This window comes from Eptatretus burgeri, chromosome 15, assembly GCF_056783735.1.
Source record: "Eptatretus burgeri isolate ZD-2024b chromosome 15, Ebu_testis_v1, whole genome shotgun sequence".
Lineage (NCBI taxonomy): Eukaryota > Metazoa > Chordata > Myxini > Myxiniformes > Myxinidae > Eptatretus > Eptatretus burgeri.
This window is the reverse complement of record NC_140975.1, coordinates 19984685-20003360: the sequence shown is the minus strand read 5'-3', so window position 1 is coordinate 20003360 and position 18676 is coordinate 19984685. Positions and strand designations below refer to the sequence as shown.

General features: G+C 49.5%; 1 protein-coding gene across 7 annotated transcripts in view; it reads right to left on the bottom strand.

The window, feature by feature from the left end:
- KMO (kynurenine 3-monooxygenase) overlaps positions 1 to 18676 on the bottom strand; it is a 63361-nt gene that overhangs the window by 41843 nt on the left and 2842 nt on the right. For 3 of the 7 annotated variants that reach the window (XR_015051735.1, XM_085857247.1, XM_085857242.1), the window contains exons 1-2: positions 18147 to 18327; positions 9509 to 9578 (exon numbers count right to left, since the gene is read on the bottom strand). Coding sequence is in view for 4 of the 7 variants with exons in the window: in XM_085857242.1 (XP_085713368.1) it covers positions 9509 to 9578; positions 18147 to 18275 (199 nt within the window). In the remaining 3 variants the exon portion in view is untranslated. Of the gene's footprint in view, positions 1 to 9508; positions 9579 to 18146; positions 18329 to 18409; positions 18429 to 18676 lie in introns of those variants that run through there. The other 4 variants (XR_015051734.1, XM_085857246.1, XM_085857245.1 and 1 more) reach the window with 3 other exon arrangements.

Genomic DNA, 18676 nt, shown 5'->3' with positions numbered 1-18676 from the left:
GAGAGAGAGAGAGAGAGAGAGAGAGAGGCACTGGAGAGAGAGAGAGAGAGGTCTGGAGAGAGAGAGAGAGAGAGGTCTGGAGAGAGAGAGAGAGAGGTCTGGAGAGAGAGAGAGAGAGGTCTGGAGAGAGAGAGAGAGAGGTCTGGAGAGAGAGAGAGAGGTCTGGAGAGAGAGAGAGAGGTCTGGAGAGAGAGAGAGAGGTCTGGAGAGAGAGAGAGAGAGAGAGAGAGAGGTCTGGAGAGAGAGAGAGAGAGAGTGGTCTGGAGAGAGAGAGAGAGAGAGAGAGAGAGAGAGAGGTCTGGAGAGAGAGAGAGAGAGAGAGAGAGAGGTCTGGAGAGAGAGAGAGAGAGAGAGAGAGAGGTCTGGAGAGAGAGAGAGAGAGAGAGAGAGAGGTCTGGAGAGAGAGAGAGAGAGAGAGAGAGAGAGAGAGAGAGAGAGAGAGAGAGAGAGAGAGAGGTGAGGAGAGAGAGAGAGAGAGAGGTGTTGAGAGAGAGAGAGAGAGAGAGAGAGAGAGAGAGAGAGAGGTCTGGAGAGAGAGAGAGAGAGAGGTCTGGAGAGAGAGAGGGAGAGAGGTCTGGAGAGAGAGAGAGAGAGAGAGAGAGGTCTGGAGAGAGAGAGAGAGAGGTCTGGAGGTCGAGAGGTCGAGAGGTCGGGAGGTCGAGAGGTCGAGAGGTCGAGAGGTCGAGAGGTCGAGAGAGAAAGAGAGAGAGAGAGAGAGAGAGAGAGAGAGAGAGAGAGAGAGAGAGAGAGAGAGAGAGAGAGAGAGAGAGAGAGAGAGAGAGAGAGAGAGAGGGAGAGAGAGAGGGAGAGGGAGAGGGAGAGAGAGAGAGAGAGAGAGAGAGAGAGAGAGAGAGAGAGAGACAGAGACAGACAGACAGACAGAGAAAATGGTGTTGATATTGTGACGAATTTCGGTCCGCCCGGCATGCGATCGGCCACGTAACTCAAATCGCGACTGCGTCGCCCACCGGAATGGACAATTCAATCGTGACCCTCCATGGAACTACCGCCAGGAGCTAGTCATGGGTGGGTCTTTTGACCACACCACAATCGTGCCAATCGGCCACCCGCACAGGATAGCGTTGTTCGCCAAACTCGACCTACCTAAGTACCTGCGCGGGTAGTTTACTGGGCGATCGTACCTCACCGCTGGCCAGCCTAGGACACGAACCGCTTTAGCGGTCCGTTCCGTGCTTCAGTGATAACCGAGCGGTGTTATCGCCGGCCTCGACGGACGTGATTATTTACCGGGTGCTTACACCCTTCTACCAATACCTTCCGTGATGCAAGATGGAACTTTCAAACAAAGGAAAGGACGCAATGAAATGGGGAACAGTTCGACAAGCACATTTATTACGCATTCAAACAAGGCAAGCACGTATTCACAGACATACAGTAGGAATGCAATTTACAAGCAAGAGTTACAACCGAATAAAGCAATGTTTATTTACATGCACTTAAACAGTTTCTACTTTACAAGACACGGCGCCACAACACGCATTCAAAGAAAAAGCAAGAAAAGACCCCCTCATAGACAAGGGAGTCAGACTGGGTTCGTGGACCAAATGTGCGTGGAACCTGGATGAGCGGCCAGGTCCACAAGACCGAAGGATCGTACCCGCACCCTCGTGGCGCGATGGCGGGCAAGCCGCGATGTCAGCGTAGCTGCGCCTGGCTTCGTGCCCCTGGCGTGGTCGGCGAGCGCTCTCTGGCGCTCACCGTCTGCCTTTCCCGTCGGCTTCGAGCTCTGTCTCCCGACTCGACTGCCCCGCCGACACTGCAGACTTGACTGCCCCACCGACACTGCAGACTTGACTGCCCCGCCGACACTGCTGCTGCCATTCCACTGCTCCCACTCTTCTGCGCTCTCCAGACCCTCCAGACTTGACTTTCCTGCCGCGAGCTGCGCCATCCTCATGCCTCTATAGCCCGGGGGAGGGGCGTACATGCAAATTTCTGGATCACAGCAGGTTCGGAGGCAGGGCCACACCACCGATGCTTAGCCATTGGGCGGATGAAAAGGGAGCGTGAAGCATTCCTGATCCGCTTTTTGAGGCGAAAGGAACGCATTCACAGCCCATGGCATAACGTGTGGTAGAAAGGCAGAGGTGGTGGGAGTTTGGTTGTTGGCGGGCGTCGTTTGAGAATGGCGGTGAAGCGATGTTTGCGGGATGGAGTTGCGGAGGTAAAGAGGTGAAGGTGGTGGTGGCGATTTGGTTGCTGGGGTGCGTTGTTGGTGGTGGTGATTTGGTTGTTGGGGTATGATTGGTCCAAAATAATGATAGAGACAAGAAAAACGACTAACTCAAAGGATCGCAGCCCGGTGAATACGGAAATTCCCTCGAAACAACGGTGGGGAAATCTAACTACACAATTACTTATCGTCATAACTGATCTCAGGACCCTTTTATGGTGTATTGCGAATTTCCACAGCCGTAACACTACCCCCTCCCCTTTTTACAGACTCGTCCCGAGCCGCCGAATTTTTGTGTGCCATCATGTGTAAGTTCTCCCCTAATACGTTTTACCTTCGGATCCCTGAGTGCGACATTCAGTGTATTCGTGTCCCCATATTAAATAACCTACGGGCTGAGTAACTAACTAAACAAACCCACTCATACAGACGACTTAAATAAATTGCCGGCGCAAAGACTTACATGCCGGGGGCGCACTCATATACAATACACAACTTAACAACTTAATTTACAAAATTTACACGAACCATGGCCCAGGATCGATGGACTCTGCAAAGAGAAAAAGTTAGCAGGGAGCCAGGCTGCTCGCACGCAGTCTCTGGCTCATGCAATGCAGGTGACAGGGAACGCGGCCGGCTACTCACACGCAGTCCAGGACCTCTGCCCTTTTAAAATGGACGCAGTGAACACAACGGCGCATGAGCTGCGCAACGCAGTCTCCGTGCTGGCTCAAGCAGCACACGCAATGAACAGTGCACGGGCCACTGGTGCAGGCCCCCTGTTGCAGCTGCCATCACGGCAGTCCCTGCAAATTTGCGCGGTGATCCTGGCGCACATGGCATTGAACCAAAGGGGGGGGGGATGCAAAACAGAACGGGGCTGGTGGACATGGGCAGTAGGCATGGCATGGCATGGCAAAGGTGAACAGGCAAGGCATGGCATGACAAGGCCGCTGTAGCAAACACAGCCGGCAGATGAAATGACCGGCACAGGCCTTGCAGCAAAAAAAGCCGTCAGACGATCCGCCCGGCACAGGCCTTGCAGTAAACACCAGCAGACGATCCGGCCGGCACAGACCTTGCAGCAACAGCCAGCCGATGAAGTTGGCCAGCCTCTTGTCTTGAAATGGAGGTTGGTGGAGGGAGTGCGGTGGTGCTGGCCACTCGGAAGGTAGGCCACCACCTACCTACTGTCTCCCTCCCAAGCTATCGCCTTTGCCTGTCTCTGTCCATACCCACTTCCTTAATTTGTCAAAACCCAATTTAGCCCCAACTTATTTTTTTGTTTTTGTTTTTATTCTTTACTTCCCCCACGATAATTTCATCTCCTAACCCCCCTTATGTCTCTGTTCGGCTAACCTATCGTCTCCTAGCCGACTCCCAACCCCTACGTTCCCTTCCTGGAGGGGAATGAGGGAGAGCTAGCATCCTGTGTTGAGGCCCAATACAGCCTCAGGATCGCCTCCTTAGATTTCAGCGATCTCAGCCCAAAGTGGGTCCAGCGGCCCACCACGAGAGCGAAGGGATGGATGGTGCGGAGGGGTACACTTCCTATCTACCCTAACCCTTATCACTTAAACTACCCCGGGGCTTCCAACAAGCACCTCTCGCTGAAACTATCGGTTCTATCAACCAGGATTCCCGTCGCCTGTGTTGGTGTCCTCACAATTTTGGGCCTTTCCCCCCAATTTTCTTCCCGTGCCCTCACACGGCTTTGTGGCTGGGACGCGTGGCTCCCTTGGCAGGAGATACCCTCTGCCGATTCCCCAACAATGGCACCCCCGGGCACTACACTGCCTCCGAGCCTACCAGCTCCCTAAACACCGGGGAGTGCCCTACCTGGCGACTCCCCTGAAATGCTCACGTGGCAGCCTGGCACCCCGGGCCCCTTTCCGAGGGTCACCTGTGCCCACGACACTGCCCACGCGGCCAATGGCGCCCCGGGTCCCCGCATCATGCGGGCGCACCCGTTCCCACTACGCTAACCTGGCCCCCATGGATTCTTGGCCTACCACGGCCGACTAGCCCGGTGCTCGGGGTACCCACTCAGCGATACTCACCATTCGTAGCCATGCTCCCAGCCCATAAACAGGGCTCCTGCACCCCTCCAAGCGGGTTTCGAGCCTACACTCCCACCAACAGCAAAACGACCTCCATTTTTCAATTTCGTGAACCCACTAACTCACCTTATTCTGACCCCGGGGTCCCTTGGGTGGGAATCACTCCTCCCCCCAATCATTCATCGCACCATGCATACCACCTTCACTCCATACACACAGGCTTGCTGGCCTCACTCACTCAACATGTACTTTTTCCTTTCCACACTTCTCAACTCACACATCGCTGAACTCTGCCATCCCGCTCACTAAATCCCCTAACTACCTCGTGCTCCCACGTCGTCCCTTAAAATACAGCACGTTCCATTTAATACTACGTAGCTAAGCTACGTCCCCTCTTCACACTCACAAGTCTGTCACTGTCTCCAAAATCCAAAACTCTATTTTCCCATCCTAAATCTGACTACAATCCCTCTACCTAATCCATTCCACGGGCTCCATGAGGACTTACCCCTGCCCCATGAAGCCGGTCTGGCTATCACTAACCCATCCCCCTAACTAGTTCTATCCTGTGCCCAGGCCAAGGGGGTCTTCCACCCCTTGCCTGGGAATCCTGTTCACCCGAAGCGAGGCTTGCTTTGCTCAACCCCTTTTTTATTTAATTGCGAGCACCAGCGCGGCAACTCGCAACCTGCGCACCTTGCCCGTGACGTCACGGCAGCTGTTCGCGTACCTTGGCCCTCTTGGACAGTACCATCCGGCAGGGATACCCCCTTATGCCGGATTCCAACCATACGTGCAGCCATTACGTCACCCTGCGCATCAAAAAAACAAGCCTCGCGTTTCGAGGGGTTCCCCACGCGAACACATGTGCTCTGCTTGTCGGAGCTTCACACACACGCTCGCGTGGAGAACCCATCCGGTTCGAATCCGTTTATCCAGCCTAACCTTCGTCCGTCCGCGGGATCGGCAACATCCACCGCTGGCGTTTACGGACCGGGTTTCACTCCCGCAAGCGCGCACCTGGCGGCCTCGTGCGTACCACAGCACGGACCCCATGTGCGCTGCTGGGTAAACCCAGCACGGTCCCCATTACAGCTACGGCCGCTACTCGGCCTCTGTCTTTCACCTGTCACCGTCGTCTCCGTAGCACTCTCGCGCTCAAGCTCCATTCAACCCACGCACACCTGTGTGTCACGACACACACATCTTACTATTACACTCACGCCGGGAGACACGGCTGCATGTTCACTCATGCCCACCATCATCTCCCTTACATACAGCGGCCTCACACACGCTGTTCCTCTCACACTCGGCCGCTCACTCACTCGTGCCGTTTCCTTCACACACACCATACCGCCCACACACGCGGGGGCACTCACATGCTGTGTTTCACTCACACCCGGCCTTCCACTCGCACAGGGGGTTTCACTCAGACACGGGGCCTCTGTCACACGCGGTGCTTCTTCCTCACACGGCGTGCTGGGAGGCCCGCACCTCGGATCACTCGTCACCACACCACTCACACGCGGGGGCGCGCTCACACCTTTCACCACACACACCGGGACAATCACACTGGGGATTAATGCCACCACAAGGGGTTCCGGGGCCTCTATACCCCCCCAGGTCTTCGTTCACCCATCCGCAGCACTCGCCCCCTCAACTCCGCTTGGCACGACCGAACCCACCTGGTCGTGAGTCGCCTCAAGGGGGCATACTCCCTCCCCTTGTTCCTGGAGGAGGCCATCCAGCTGCTCGCACCGGGTCTCGAGACATTCCCCGAGCTCCCCTCATCGTCCTCCACTAACTCCGTGTGTGTGTGCTCGTCCTTAACCCCATCCAATTCACCCTCTATCTCCCGTGTCTCTGTTATTTATTTTATTCTTTCCGTCGTCACCTCGTGTCTCGTCTCACACGTTTCGGTCACCGCATTTAGTTTTTCCCTCTGTGTCACCGTCACTGTTGCTTTCTCTGTCACTACCCTCGCCCAAAACGTCTCCCGAATTAGTTTGTCCTCCCCCCGCTTCCATCGCGGGCCGGACAGCCGTTGCACCCCCTCCCCCCAGCTTGTTCGCTCCAACACCTGTCGCCGCCATTATTCCCGCCTGCAGGCATCGCCCCATTTGCTGCATCTCACCCCGCATTTTTTTCATTTCTTCTTTCATTCTGTTCTTCACCTGCTGTATATAAGCGTTCATGTTATTATTCATTCTGCACGCATTTGTTTTTATTTCATTCGTGTTTGTATCCATTTTTTCGTTCATGCCTTTTATTTCGTTTTTCATTCCTTGCATATCCCCACTGATTCCTGCCAGCATGGCGAATAGCTGGGCCATGTCGGGTGCGCTCGGCTGAGCCGATTCGGCAAGGATCTGGGGGTTTTGGCGGAGAGGGGGAAGGGAGGTGTCATACACCGCGGCCACTGCCGTGCCCATTTCGGGCTCTGGGTTCGGTTGGGGGGGGGGGAATTGGTCCTGCACAACAAGCATTTCCTGCTCGGGGTTCTCATCCTGGGCCATAGATTCTAACAATTCTAACTGCATATCTACCCCCGGCACCCGTTCGCCTTGAAACTCCACCTTATTTCTCGGAAGAAATTAATTTGGCTTGCTCGTAATTTGGGGGGAAGGGGGGGGGGTTGCTTCGCACACCCCTGGTCCGATCCCCGTAAATTTAGTTGGAGACCGAGGTGGATTTGAATCCCACACTCCTGTACACCAGTGTTATGAATTTCGGTCCGCCCGGCGTGAGATCAGCCACGTAACTCAAATCGCGACCGCGTCGCCCACCGGAACGGACAATTCAGTCGTGACCGTCCGTGGAACTACTGCCAGGAGCTAGTCACGGGTGGGTCTTTCGACCACACCACAATCGTGTCAATCGGCCACCCGCGCAGGATAGGGTTGTTCGCCAAACTCGATCTACCGAAATACCTGCACGGATAGTTAACTGGGCGATCGTACCTCGCCACTGGCCGGCCTAGGACACGAACCACTGAAGCGGTCCGTTCCGTGCTTCAGTGATAACCGAGCGGTGTTATCGCCGGCCCCGACGGACGTGATTATTTACCGGGTGCTTACACCCTTCTACCAATTCCTTCCATGATGCAAGATGGAACTTTCAAACAAAGGAAAGGACGCAACAAAACGGGGAACAGTTCGACAAGCACATTTATTACGCACTCAGACAAGGCAAGCACGTATTCGCAGCCATACAGTAGGAATACAATTTACAAGCAAGAGTTACAACCGAATAAAGCAATGCTTATTTACATGCACTTAAACAGTTTCTACTTTACAAACAAGACACGGCTCCACAACACGCATTCAAAGAAAAAGTAAGAAAAGACCCCCTCATAGACAAGGGAGTCAGACTGCGTTCGTGGACCAAATGCGCGTGGAACCTGGATGAGCGGCCAGGTCCACGAGACCGAAGGGTCTTACCCGTGCCCTCGTGGCGCGATGGCGGGCAAGCCGCGATGTCAGCGTAGCTGCGCCTGGCTTCATGCCCCTGGCGTGGTCGGCGAGTGCTCTCCGGCGCTCCCCGTCTGCCTTTTCCGTCGGCTTCGAGCTCCATCGCCCGACTCGACTGCTCCGCCGACACTGCAGACTTGACTACCCCGCCGACACTGCTGCTGCCACTCCACTGCTCACACTCTTCTGCGCTTTCCAGACCCTCCAGACTTGACTTTCCTGCCGTGAGCTGCGCCGTGCTCGCGCCTATATAGCCCGGGGGAGGGGCGTACATGCAAATTTCTGGATCACAGCGGGTTCGGAGGCGGGGCCACACCACCCGATGCTCAGCCATTGGGCGGATGAAAAGGGGGCGTGAAGCATTCCTGATCCACTTTTTGAGGCGAAAGGAACGCATTCACAGCCCATGGCACGACGTGTGGTAGAAAGGCGGAGGTGGTGGGAGTTTGGTTGTTGGCGAGCGTCGTTTGAGAATGGCAGTGAAGCGATGTTTGCGGGATGGAGTTATGGAGGTAAAGAGGTGAAGGTGGTGGTGGCAATTTGGTTGCTGGGGTGCGTTGTTGGTGGTGGCGATTTGGTTGTTGGGGTATGATTGGTCCAAAATAATGACAGAGACAAGAAAAACGGCTAACTCAAAGGATCGCAGCCCGGTGAACACGGAAATTCCCTCTAAACAACGGTGGGGAAATCTAACTACACAATTACTTATCGTCATAACTGATCTCAGGACCCTTTATGGTGTATTGCGAATTTCCACAGCCGTAACAATATATATATATATATATATATATATATATATATATATATATATATATATATATATATATATATATTTGAAAGTGTGTCTGTGTGTCTGTGTGTTTCTCTGTGACCTATGCACGCGAAAAGTACTGGACTGATCCTCACCAAACTTCACATGCTGACAGAACATGTACCCGGGAGTGTCCCGATGTAAAAGAATTGTACTTCTGACTTCCGGTTTCCGAATATGACGTCATCACCTGATTTCGTAACGTTCATTTTTCAAGTTCAGCCGATTGACATGGGGCCAACGCCATATACAATATATCTGACATATGATTTTAAGTTTTTGTTTTTCTGGTTGTTTGTCTGCACATGCTAATCTCCTGAAAGGTGAAAGGGAGGAGCTAACCACTGAAACAAAAAATGTCGGGATGAGTCCCGGGAAGGTTATGGGCTATGTGGCAAGGCCCCTCGGCCAGGGGGGGGGGTGGTAAGGGGGTGTGTTTCCTCCTCACCAACCCCCTTAGCCTATTACTGCCATGGCCCAATAGGGAACTGATACTGTGCTCGCGTCAGACATATGTATAGAAGACTAAATTCATTCAAAAAGAACCCGGGCAGCGCTGGCTGCATTCACCTTGTATGTGTGTGTGTGTATATATATATATATATATATATATATATATATATATATATATATATATATATATATATATATATATATATATATATATATATATACGTGTATATATATATATATATATATATATATATATATATATATATATATATATATATATATATATATATATATATATACGTATATATACATATATGTACATATATGTACATATATATATATATATATATATATATATATATATATATATATATGTACATATATGTACATATATATATATATATATATATATATATATATATATATATATATATATATATTGATAGAAGAAAGAGAGAAACAAAAGCATACATACATTGTTGCCCAGTAATATCAATCAATCGTCAATATCATTACATACCGTCCCTGGCCTCGTACAGATCCACATTGTAGCCCCTAAGAGCGAAAAACGATGTGTTCAGAGCTCCCACCTGGTCAAAACACAAAGATAAATGGTTTCATTTGATCCACTTGGGTTATTTTCATACAAACTACATTTGTGACCCTGCAGTACAAAACCAGTCGGAAGTCGTAAAAATTCAATATTGAGTTATTGGGTTTATTTGAAAGCCCGTAACATAAGCATCACAACAGTGTATTATACATGGTCGTCCGTCACACACTGACCGAGATATCTTACGATGAAGTTTTACAACACATGTTTTTGGGACAATCGAAATAACCAGATATTAGCTTCTGGAGTTTGAGAAACAAAGTCCTTAGCAACGTATACTAGCAATAGTTTCTCAAACTTCAGAAGATAATATCGCCGGCATGTAACTTACTCTTTCAGAGTGATTTTATTTTACGCGTTTCGAAAGATCTCGCTTTTCCGAGCATTTTGATACCAAGATCATCCAAATCGGACCACGACAACCTGTGATATGGCCACTGGAAGATTGTGGGTCAACCGCGGGCGCCCAAATTTTGGGGGGGGGGCCTAAAATGGGCCCCGATGGGCCTCCAGGTCTGAAAATTGACACATAATATTTTACCGTGGATACAAACACTTGCACAAAAAAGACTGAAATCTGAGACGATGTGTCAAAATTTCGCTGAAAAATGTGTACACTTGACATGGAACGCCCCAAATGTAACTGAAATAGGTTTGATACAATTAATACAAACAGTATACTTATTTTGATACAACTACATATATATATATATATATATATATATATATATATATATATATATATATATATATATATATATAGATCCATACATATATATATATATATATATATATATATATATATATATATATATATATATATATTGTTGTGGTTAACGAAATTCGCAAACCACCATTCAGGTCCCTTAGGTGAGATATCTCTGTAAGTATATGTGTAGTTAGGCCCAAACCCGTTGTTTAGAGGGAATAAATGTCATTCATGCGGGCTGCGACCCTTCTAGATAGCCGTTTTTCTTTTACTATCATTATTTTGGACCAGCCGCCATTACTACCACCACCAACCACGTCTCAACAGCCATCACACAACAACCACCAACCGCAACGCCGCTTCACAACAACAGCCACGACCTTTACCGTCACAACTCGCCCTCGCAACCATCGCATCACCGTCATTCCCACGCCGCTTGTGGGCACCGATACTGGACTCGTGCAGGGCGCGCACCGAGCAGGGGTGCAAAAGCGCCGGCCTTTCCGAAGAAAACGGATCAAAAACGACTCACGCCCACTTCTGTTCCGTCCTATCGGCGAGCGTGGGGCGATTTGGCCCCGCCTCCAGGTACGTTGGAGTGTGGTCGCTATATGCAAATTCATGGATCAAAAAGCATTCACGCCCACTTTTCCTCAGTCCAATGGGGAGCCAGTTAGAGGTGAAGGGTCGGAGGTAAAGGGTCGAAGGTGAAGGGGCGAAGCCACGGGGCATATAAGGGGCCGCGTTCGTCAGTCAAGTTCAGTTAAGAGTTGTCGGTGGAGCTGGGAAGAAGTGGTAGTAGTCAGAGTGAAGAGGACGGAGCTGTGGAGAGGTGGCGGCGGCGAAGGCGGTCGAGGGGGTGCTCGTGTCGGAGTCAGGGAGCCGCGGAGGGAGAGGCCGGCGGCGCGACCGAGGTCGTGGTGGAGACGCTCGTCGCGGGACCCGAGACAGGGAGATATCCTCCATCCCCCGAGCATCAACAACCCCCTCCTGTTTCCCCCCGCGCTGAGATAGTGCGAGAAGGGGGCCCCGTCCCCACCCCATACCAGGCAGTCCCAGCGAGGCCCGCGGGTCGGGCGCCAGCCGCCATTCGCGGCTCATCACCAGACGGGTAGGCCCGACGCGGTCTCGGCCCCAGGCCCGCCTCATCCTTGAGGTGGTCCTTTTCTTTGCTTTGGGTATATGTGTTGTCGGCGCCGTCTGTGAAGTAAAACTGCATAAGTGTTGCCGTGTGCTCGCGTAGTCGGTAATAGATCTGCATTGTGTTTCTCTTTTATATTTGCTTTTTGTGTAATATTGTGTTTCTTCTTCTTTTACATTTGATTTTGGTGTAATTGTATATGTGTGCTTTCCGTTCATCGTGAAATAAATGTGCTTTATGTTGAACTGTTTTCCCGCTTCGCTTCGTCTTTTCCTCTATTGAATCTCCATCTTACTTCACGTAAAGGGTTGGTCGTGGGCTAAAACGCCCGATAATTAATCGAACCGTCGAGGCCGACGATAACACCGCTCGGTTATCCCGATAGTACGGAACGGGTCGCTTAAAGTGGCCCGTGTCCGAAGTCGACCTGCGGCGAGGTGCGATCACCCGGTCTACCCTCCGTGTGGGTACTTAGGTAGGTCGAATTTGGCGAGCAGCCCTATCACGCGGGGGCCGATTGGCACGATCGTGGGTGAGGCCGAAAGGTCCACCGTGACTAGTTCCCGGCGTTAGTCCGAGAGGGTCACGAGGGATTGTCCCGTCCGGTGGGCGACGTGCCGCAATTCGAGTTACGTGGCCGTTCGCACGCCGGCGGGCGCGAATCCGCAACAATATATATATATATATATATATATATATATATATATATATATATATATATATATATATATATATATATATATATATATATATTGTTACGGTTGTGGAAATTCACAAAACACCATTCAGGTTCCCGGAAGATCAGTTATTTCGATAAGTGTGTGTTCCAGGTTAGATTTCCCCACCAATGTATAATAGGCATTGTTTGTGTGCCGGGCTGTGCATCTCTGAGTTCGCCGTTATTCTGTTCTATCTTTTATTTCAAATAAAGAATAACTCAACAACCTCGTCAATCTCCACAACACAGTGACCCTCCTCTACAAACAAAAACACCACTCCCAGAAAGTCACCCGAAGAAGGAAACAGAAATGACGGTTGGGGCGGGTCCCTCAGAATGGCATAAACACGGATGACGGTTATTACAACAACAACAGAGCCAAGCCGATCACTCCTGGGATTTTCCCCCGCGCGCCGGGAAGGGAGGGGCGAATGCCCCGGACCCAATAAAAAGCCGCGTTCGCTGGCCAAAGAGTTGAGTTGGTGTGGGGAGCTCGGAGTTGGTGGGAGTTGGGAGTGGAGAGACGCCCCATTGACAGCTGGAGAGTTCGGAGTTTGGGCAGTTGGTTCGCTGGGGGTTCGCCGGCGCAACCAGGAGGCCTGAGTCGAGACCCATTCACTCCTCCAGCGCGCCGTCGGCTAGACCAGGCCGCAGCGGAGGCCGGACGACCAAGGGAGCCAGTCGAAGCTTGGGGGTCCGGGCACAGACACCGAGGGTCACCGAACCAGGACCCAGCAAGTCACCACGAGGGTGGCCGGATAGCCCGCTCGGTCTCTCGGAGCCCCTTCGGTCATCCCCGCTCCGAGCAATTATAAAGGCTCATGAGCCCGGATCTTTCTTTCTTTCTTGGGTTTTGCATGAAAGTCTGTGGCACCTTGTCCGTAAGTAAAGAACTGTTAAGTGCCTGTACATTACATGATAGAACTCGGCTGTAGGTTTTTTGCTCGTGTCCTGTCCCATTCCCCCAATTATTGCCTTACCTGTATGGAAATAAATGTCCCCATTGTTAAATGTCACCTGCTCCTTGCGTCCCTTCCTACATTGACTGCCATAATTGCGTTCGTGATATTAGCTGGCTGATTATCAAGCCGATAAAACGTACATCTGGTCCGACGGGACTTGGCGATATATAACCGCTCAGCAATCACATACGGAATGAGCTGCTTAAGCGGCTCGTTTTCGTGCAGGCCCCATCGAGGTATAAACTCCCGGTATCTCTGTCTGCGCGAATAATTAGGTACATCGACAATTCAGCGATCGGCCCTGTAGCACGTGGACAGAGGGATTGGCTGGTTTATGGTGTGTTAGAAACACCCGAAGCTGGGTTTCGGCATTGATCCGGAAGCTACGACGAGATTGCCACATTCGGTGGGCGCATGCGGCCGCAATTGGGCTAAAGGAGGTCGTCCGCACGCCGGACGGGCGAAAATCTCCAACAATATATTGTTACGGTGCCGGGGGTCGGCCGCGAGCCGACCGCTCTGACGGAGCAGCAAGTCTAGTCGGCCCGACCGACCGCCCGGAATATAGATCGCTGCCCGGATAACTCCGAAGCCGACGGGTCCTTGTGCAAGAACCGAAATACGCCAATGGGCAGACCACGTGGGGTAGGGTCGATTGCTAACTTCAATTTACCTAAATACCCACGTGATCCAACTACCGGGGTATTCCACCCTCGACGGAACTCGTACGAAACAAGCCGTTTAAGCGAGCCTGTTCTGTGCGCGATTCCGAGCGGCTTAATCGCCGAGAACCGTCGGTCCGAATGTCCCCCTTTTACGGCAAACCAACGGCTTTCTAATTCCCAACACACGATATGCTCAGTCAATGAAAGAATCGACGCGACGAGCTGAAAACATTTAACAATTGGGGTATTTATTAATAATAATGGGGAACTAGGGAAGCACGGAAGAGCAGAACTATACCGACTATACGAAATGCAATGCAATCATTTACAGCACAAAAAGCACTTAACAGTTTCCTACTTATTAGACGGGCCCACGGACACACGTACGCACACACACACCCAAGAAATGGTGGCTGATGCCTTTAATAACGGACTCCAGCTCGGAGGGACAGATGAGCTGAAACCCAGAACCTATCTCGAACCTCTCCACCTCGTGTGGTCTTCAAGCTGTTCGGACCCAGGCTCCAGCGAGAGCGAGCTGGATCCAATCGCCATCAGCCACGATCCTTCCCGAGCTCCAGCGAATCCTCTCGCGCTTCTGAACACGTGCTGGTGAGACGAGGCGCTGATCCTTCCCGTCGATGCGTCGCTATCTCGAAAAACCACCTCCAAGATGAGGCCGATGAGTCACACCAAGCCGGGAACCAAGCGGAGAACAAAGAGCTCCATGAACAAAGAAGAGCCAGCCGAGCAACCAGCTCCACTCTCTTCCGTTGAACAAAGCCTCTTTCAACACGAACCAAGAACTCCGAGCCGAGCAACCAGCTCAACTCTCTTCCGATGAACAAAGCCTCTCTCAACACGAACCAAGAACTCCGAGCCGAGCAACCAGCTCAACTCTCTTCCGATGAACAAAGCCTCTCTCAACACGAACCAAGAACTCCGAGCCGAGCAACCAGCTTAACTCTCTTCCGATGAACAAAGCCTCTCTCAACACGAACCAAGAACTCTGAGCCGAGCAACCAGCTCAATTCTCTTCCGATGAACAAAGCCTCTCTCTTCGACGAACCAAGCCAGAGCCCAAAAAGCGAACCGAGCCAAGCAGAACCTGAAGGTCTGCTGAAAAGCCAGGCCGAAGCAAAAAGCTCTCCAAAAAGCCTCCACCTCGCCAAGCAGAACCGAAGCTCACTGAACAAAAGTCTCAACCCTCGCCAAGCAGAACCCAAAGGCCTGCTAAAAGCCAAGCTGAAGCAAAAAGCTTACTAAAAGCCAAGCCAAAGCAGAAAGCCTTCAAAAAGCCTCCTCCCTAACCCAAGCCAAGCAGAACCCGAAGGCCTACTACTGAAAAGCCAAGCCGAAGCAAAAAGCTTTCAAAAAGCCTCAACCATAACCCGAGCCAAGCAGAAGCCGAAGCTCTACTGAACAACCAGCCCAAACAAAGCAGAGATCTCTTCTTTATTCCTATCCGCCCCTTCCCCCGCTCCCGGCGTGACTCATGCCCTCGTGCTCCATCCCCCGCTCAACCACGGTTGGGAGGGAGTTGTTTACGTCCCGTGATTCAGGACGGGAGGGCTCTTTTTCCTCTTCGCAGAAGAGGGGGAGGGCGTCTCCATTGTGTGGTTATTCTCCCTATCTATTAAATCGCAGCGCACTTAATCGATTTCTGCCCATTAAACAATGGAAGGTGAGCTATCTATGGAACAAGCACTTATCGACATAACTGACTAAAGGAACCTGAATGTTGTGTGCGATCGAATTCCCAAATTCATAACAAATATATATATATATATATATATATATATATATATATATATATATATATATATATATATATGTATATATCTTCTTCTTCTTTCAGCTGCTCCCGTTAGGGGTCGCCACAGCGGATCGTCCGTATGATCCGCATAGTGATTTGGCACATGTTTTACGCCGGATGCCCTTCCTGACGCAACCTTGGTCGCCTCTTACGACACAGGGATATGGTACACCTATTTTAACTGGGGTATACACCGGCCCAGTATACTGGTACTCATTTCGCCGACCTCGGAAGGATGACAGGCTGAGTCAACGCCCTGGTGTATTAATTCAGTGGCCCAACGGGGCTTGAACTCAGGACCTTTTGGATCCCAAGCCGCTGCCCTAAAAAAAAATATATATATATATATATATATATATATATATATATATATATATATATATATATATATATATATATATATATATATATATATATATATACATATAGCCTGGTGTTGGCGCAGTGGTTAGGGCAGCGGCTTGGGATCCAAAATGTCCTGAGTTCAAGCCCCGTTGGGCCACTGAATTAATACACCAGGGGGTTGACTCAGCCTGTCATCCTTCCGAGGTCGGCGAAATGAGTACCAGTGTACTGGGCTGGAGTATACCCTGGTTAAAATAGGTGTACCATATCCCTGTGTCGTAAGAGGCGACCAGGGTTGCGTCAGGAAGGGCATCCGGCGTAAAACATGTGCCAAATCACTATGCGGATCATACGGATGATCCGCTGTGGCGAACCCGAAAGGGAGCAGCCGAAAGAAGAAGATATATATATATATATATATATATGTATATATATATATATATATATATATATATATATATATATATATATATATATATATATATATATATATATATATATATATATATATATATATATATATATATAAATAACTCGAAGGGCACTCTATGGAGCGCATACCTCCGCCACATAATACATAATGCCTGATACACGAGAACATATCGGGTCCAACACATTTTCGAAATATCATGCTATATATTGTTTTTGGCCCTCTCAATAGTGAAGAAACACTTTAAAAACTAGAACGGGCACTCGTGGAGAGCATATACCTTCGCCACCGCTACTGTTTTGTTCTTGGCATAAGAGTGTGGGGAACAGAACAAGGAGCATTTTGGTGCTGATTTCATATGAATCAGATAAGAATTTACTGCGTTATGATAAAAATACGCATATCTGCAAGGTCGTGACCCCCCCTGACCTTTCACCCCCAACCGCGAGTAAGGGCAATTACGTCATTGTGTCAAGTTGCATATCACAAGATTGGGCATTAAATTCTGAACATTTTGGCATTAGTTTCGTGCAAATTGGATAAAAATTGGCCGCGATATGGTAAAAAGACGATTTTGACCTTTTCATGACCTTGACATTGACCTTTGACCCGATTGCTCCCAAAATCTAATCAAATGGTCCTTGGCTAATAACCAATCATCCCACCAAATTTCATGCAATTCGGTTTAACACTTTTTAAGTTATGCAAATAACAAACAAATAAATAATCATTGGAATCTCCCACAAACATATATTTTGGTACTGATTATAATGCCAGGATTTGGGACATTTTCTTTTAAAAACAAGTGTAATGACGTAATTGTGTCATGTCGCCCACCACAAGCTTGGGCAATGAATTCTGAACATTTTGGCATCGGTTGCATGCCAATTAGATCAAAATTGACCGCGCTATGGTAAAAATACGAATTTGACCTTTCCGTGACCTTGACCTTTGACCCGATCGCTCCCAAAATCTAATCAAATGTTCCTTGGATAATAACCCATCATCCCACCAAATTTCAAGCGATTTGGTTTCATACTTTCTGAGTTATGTGAATAACAAACAAACACACACACACACACACACACACACACACACACACACACACACACACACACACACACACACACACACAAATAAATAAATAAATAAATACACAGCGACCAATACATAACCTTTCGCAGAATGCGAAGGTAATTAAATAATATTCGTATCCAGATACAGATTCACCAAAATCGAATCATTTCTTCCTTGTCACACAACCGATATATCCACAAAGTTTCATCCGAATCCGTCCACAACTTTTTGAGATATCATGCTATATTAGTTTCGCCCTATCTCTCAATGGTGAGGACTGAGGAATCACTTAAAAAATTATCAGATCTGGATCCGGATTCGGATCTTCACCAAAATCGAATCAATACATCCCTGTGAGACACCCAATGTGCCCACCAAGTTTCGTCCGAATCCATGAACAACTTCTTGAGATATCGTGCTATATATCGTTTTTGCCCTTTCTCTAAATGGTGAAGAATCACTTTTAGGCGACTGGAGTTAAGTTAATCATTAATTAGTTATTTACAGTCGTTAAAACTGCAAAGGTACAGAAAGGTTGAGGTTAAACAGATATAAACTTGATCATATTTATATTTCAGCAATTCCTTCAATGTATTGCCATTTAGATAGTGCTTGTCGTTGAAACTTCAATAATCATATCCCATGCGAATCAGCAAATGTCTCGGTGTGCTTCATGACGTACCGGACCTCCACCCACGATGGCGACCCGAGACCCAACACCTTCGGACATGTCTGCAAGAGAGCCGGAGCGATCGAAGTGGAGAGAGTAGGGGAGTGTGTCGTCGCAGCTGTTCCACCTGTATATGCACATAAAGTACACAGGGGAAGAGCATCATGAAGGGGAAGGGGATGGGTTACTGGAGATATAAAGGCAGGGTCGATAAGAATCTTTTTTTCAACACTCCTCCCTCACATGGTTAAATATTTACTACAAGCAAATACAACCTGTCGTTTCGCTGACGGGAATATTAAGTGGGGGGGGGGAGAAAGAGGTGGGGGGGAAGAGGGGGGAGAAATAGGGAGGGAGGAATAGAGGAAGGAGAGAAGGAAGGGGAGGGAGAGAGGACAAATGGGAGGGCGAGAGAGAGTGGAGGGAGAGAAAGAGTTGGAGGAGAGGAGGAAGGGGGGAGCAAGGTGGAACGAGGATGATTTAAAAGAGTAAAAACTTGCTGACACACAGAGCCACAGTATAGGAATATGCATAACTCTTTC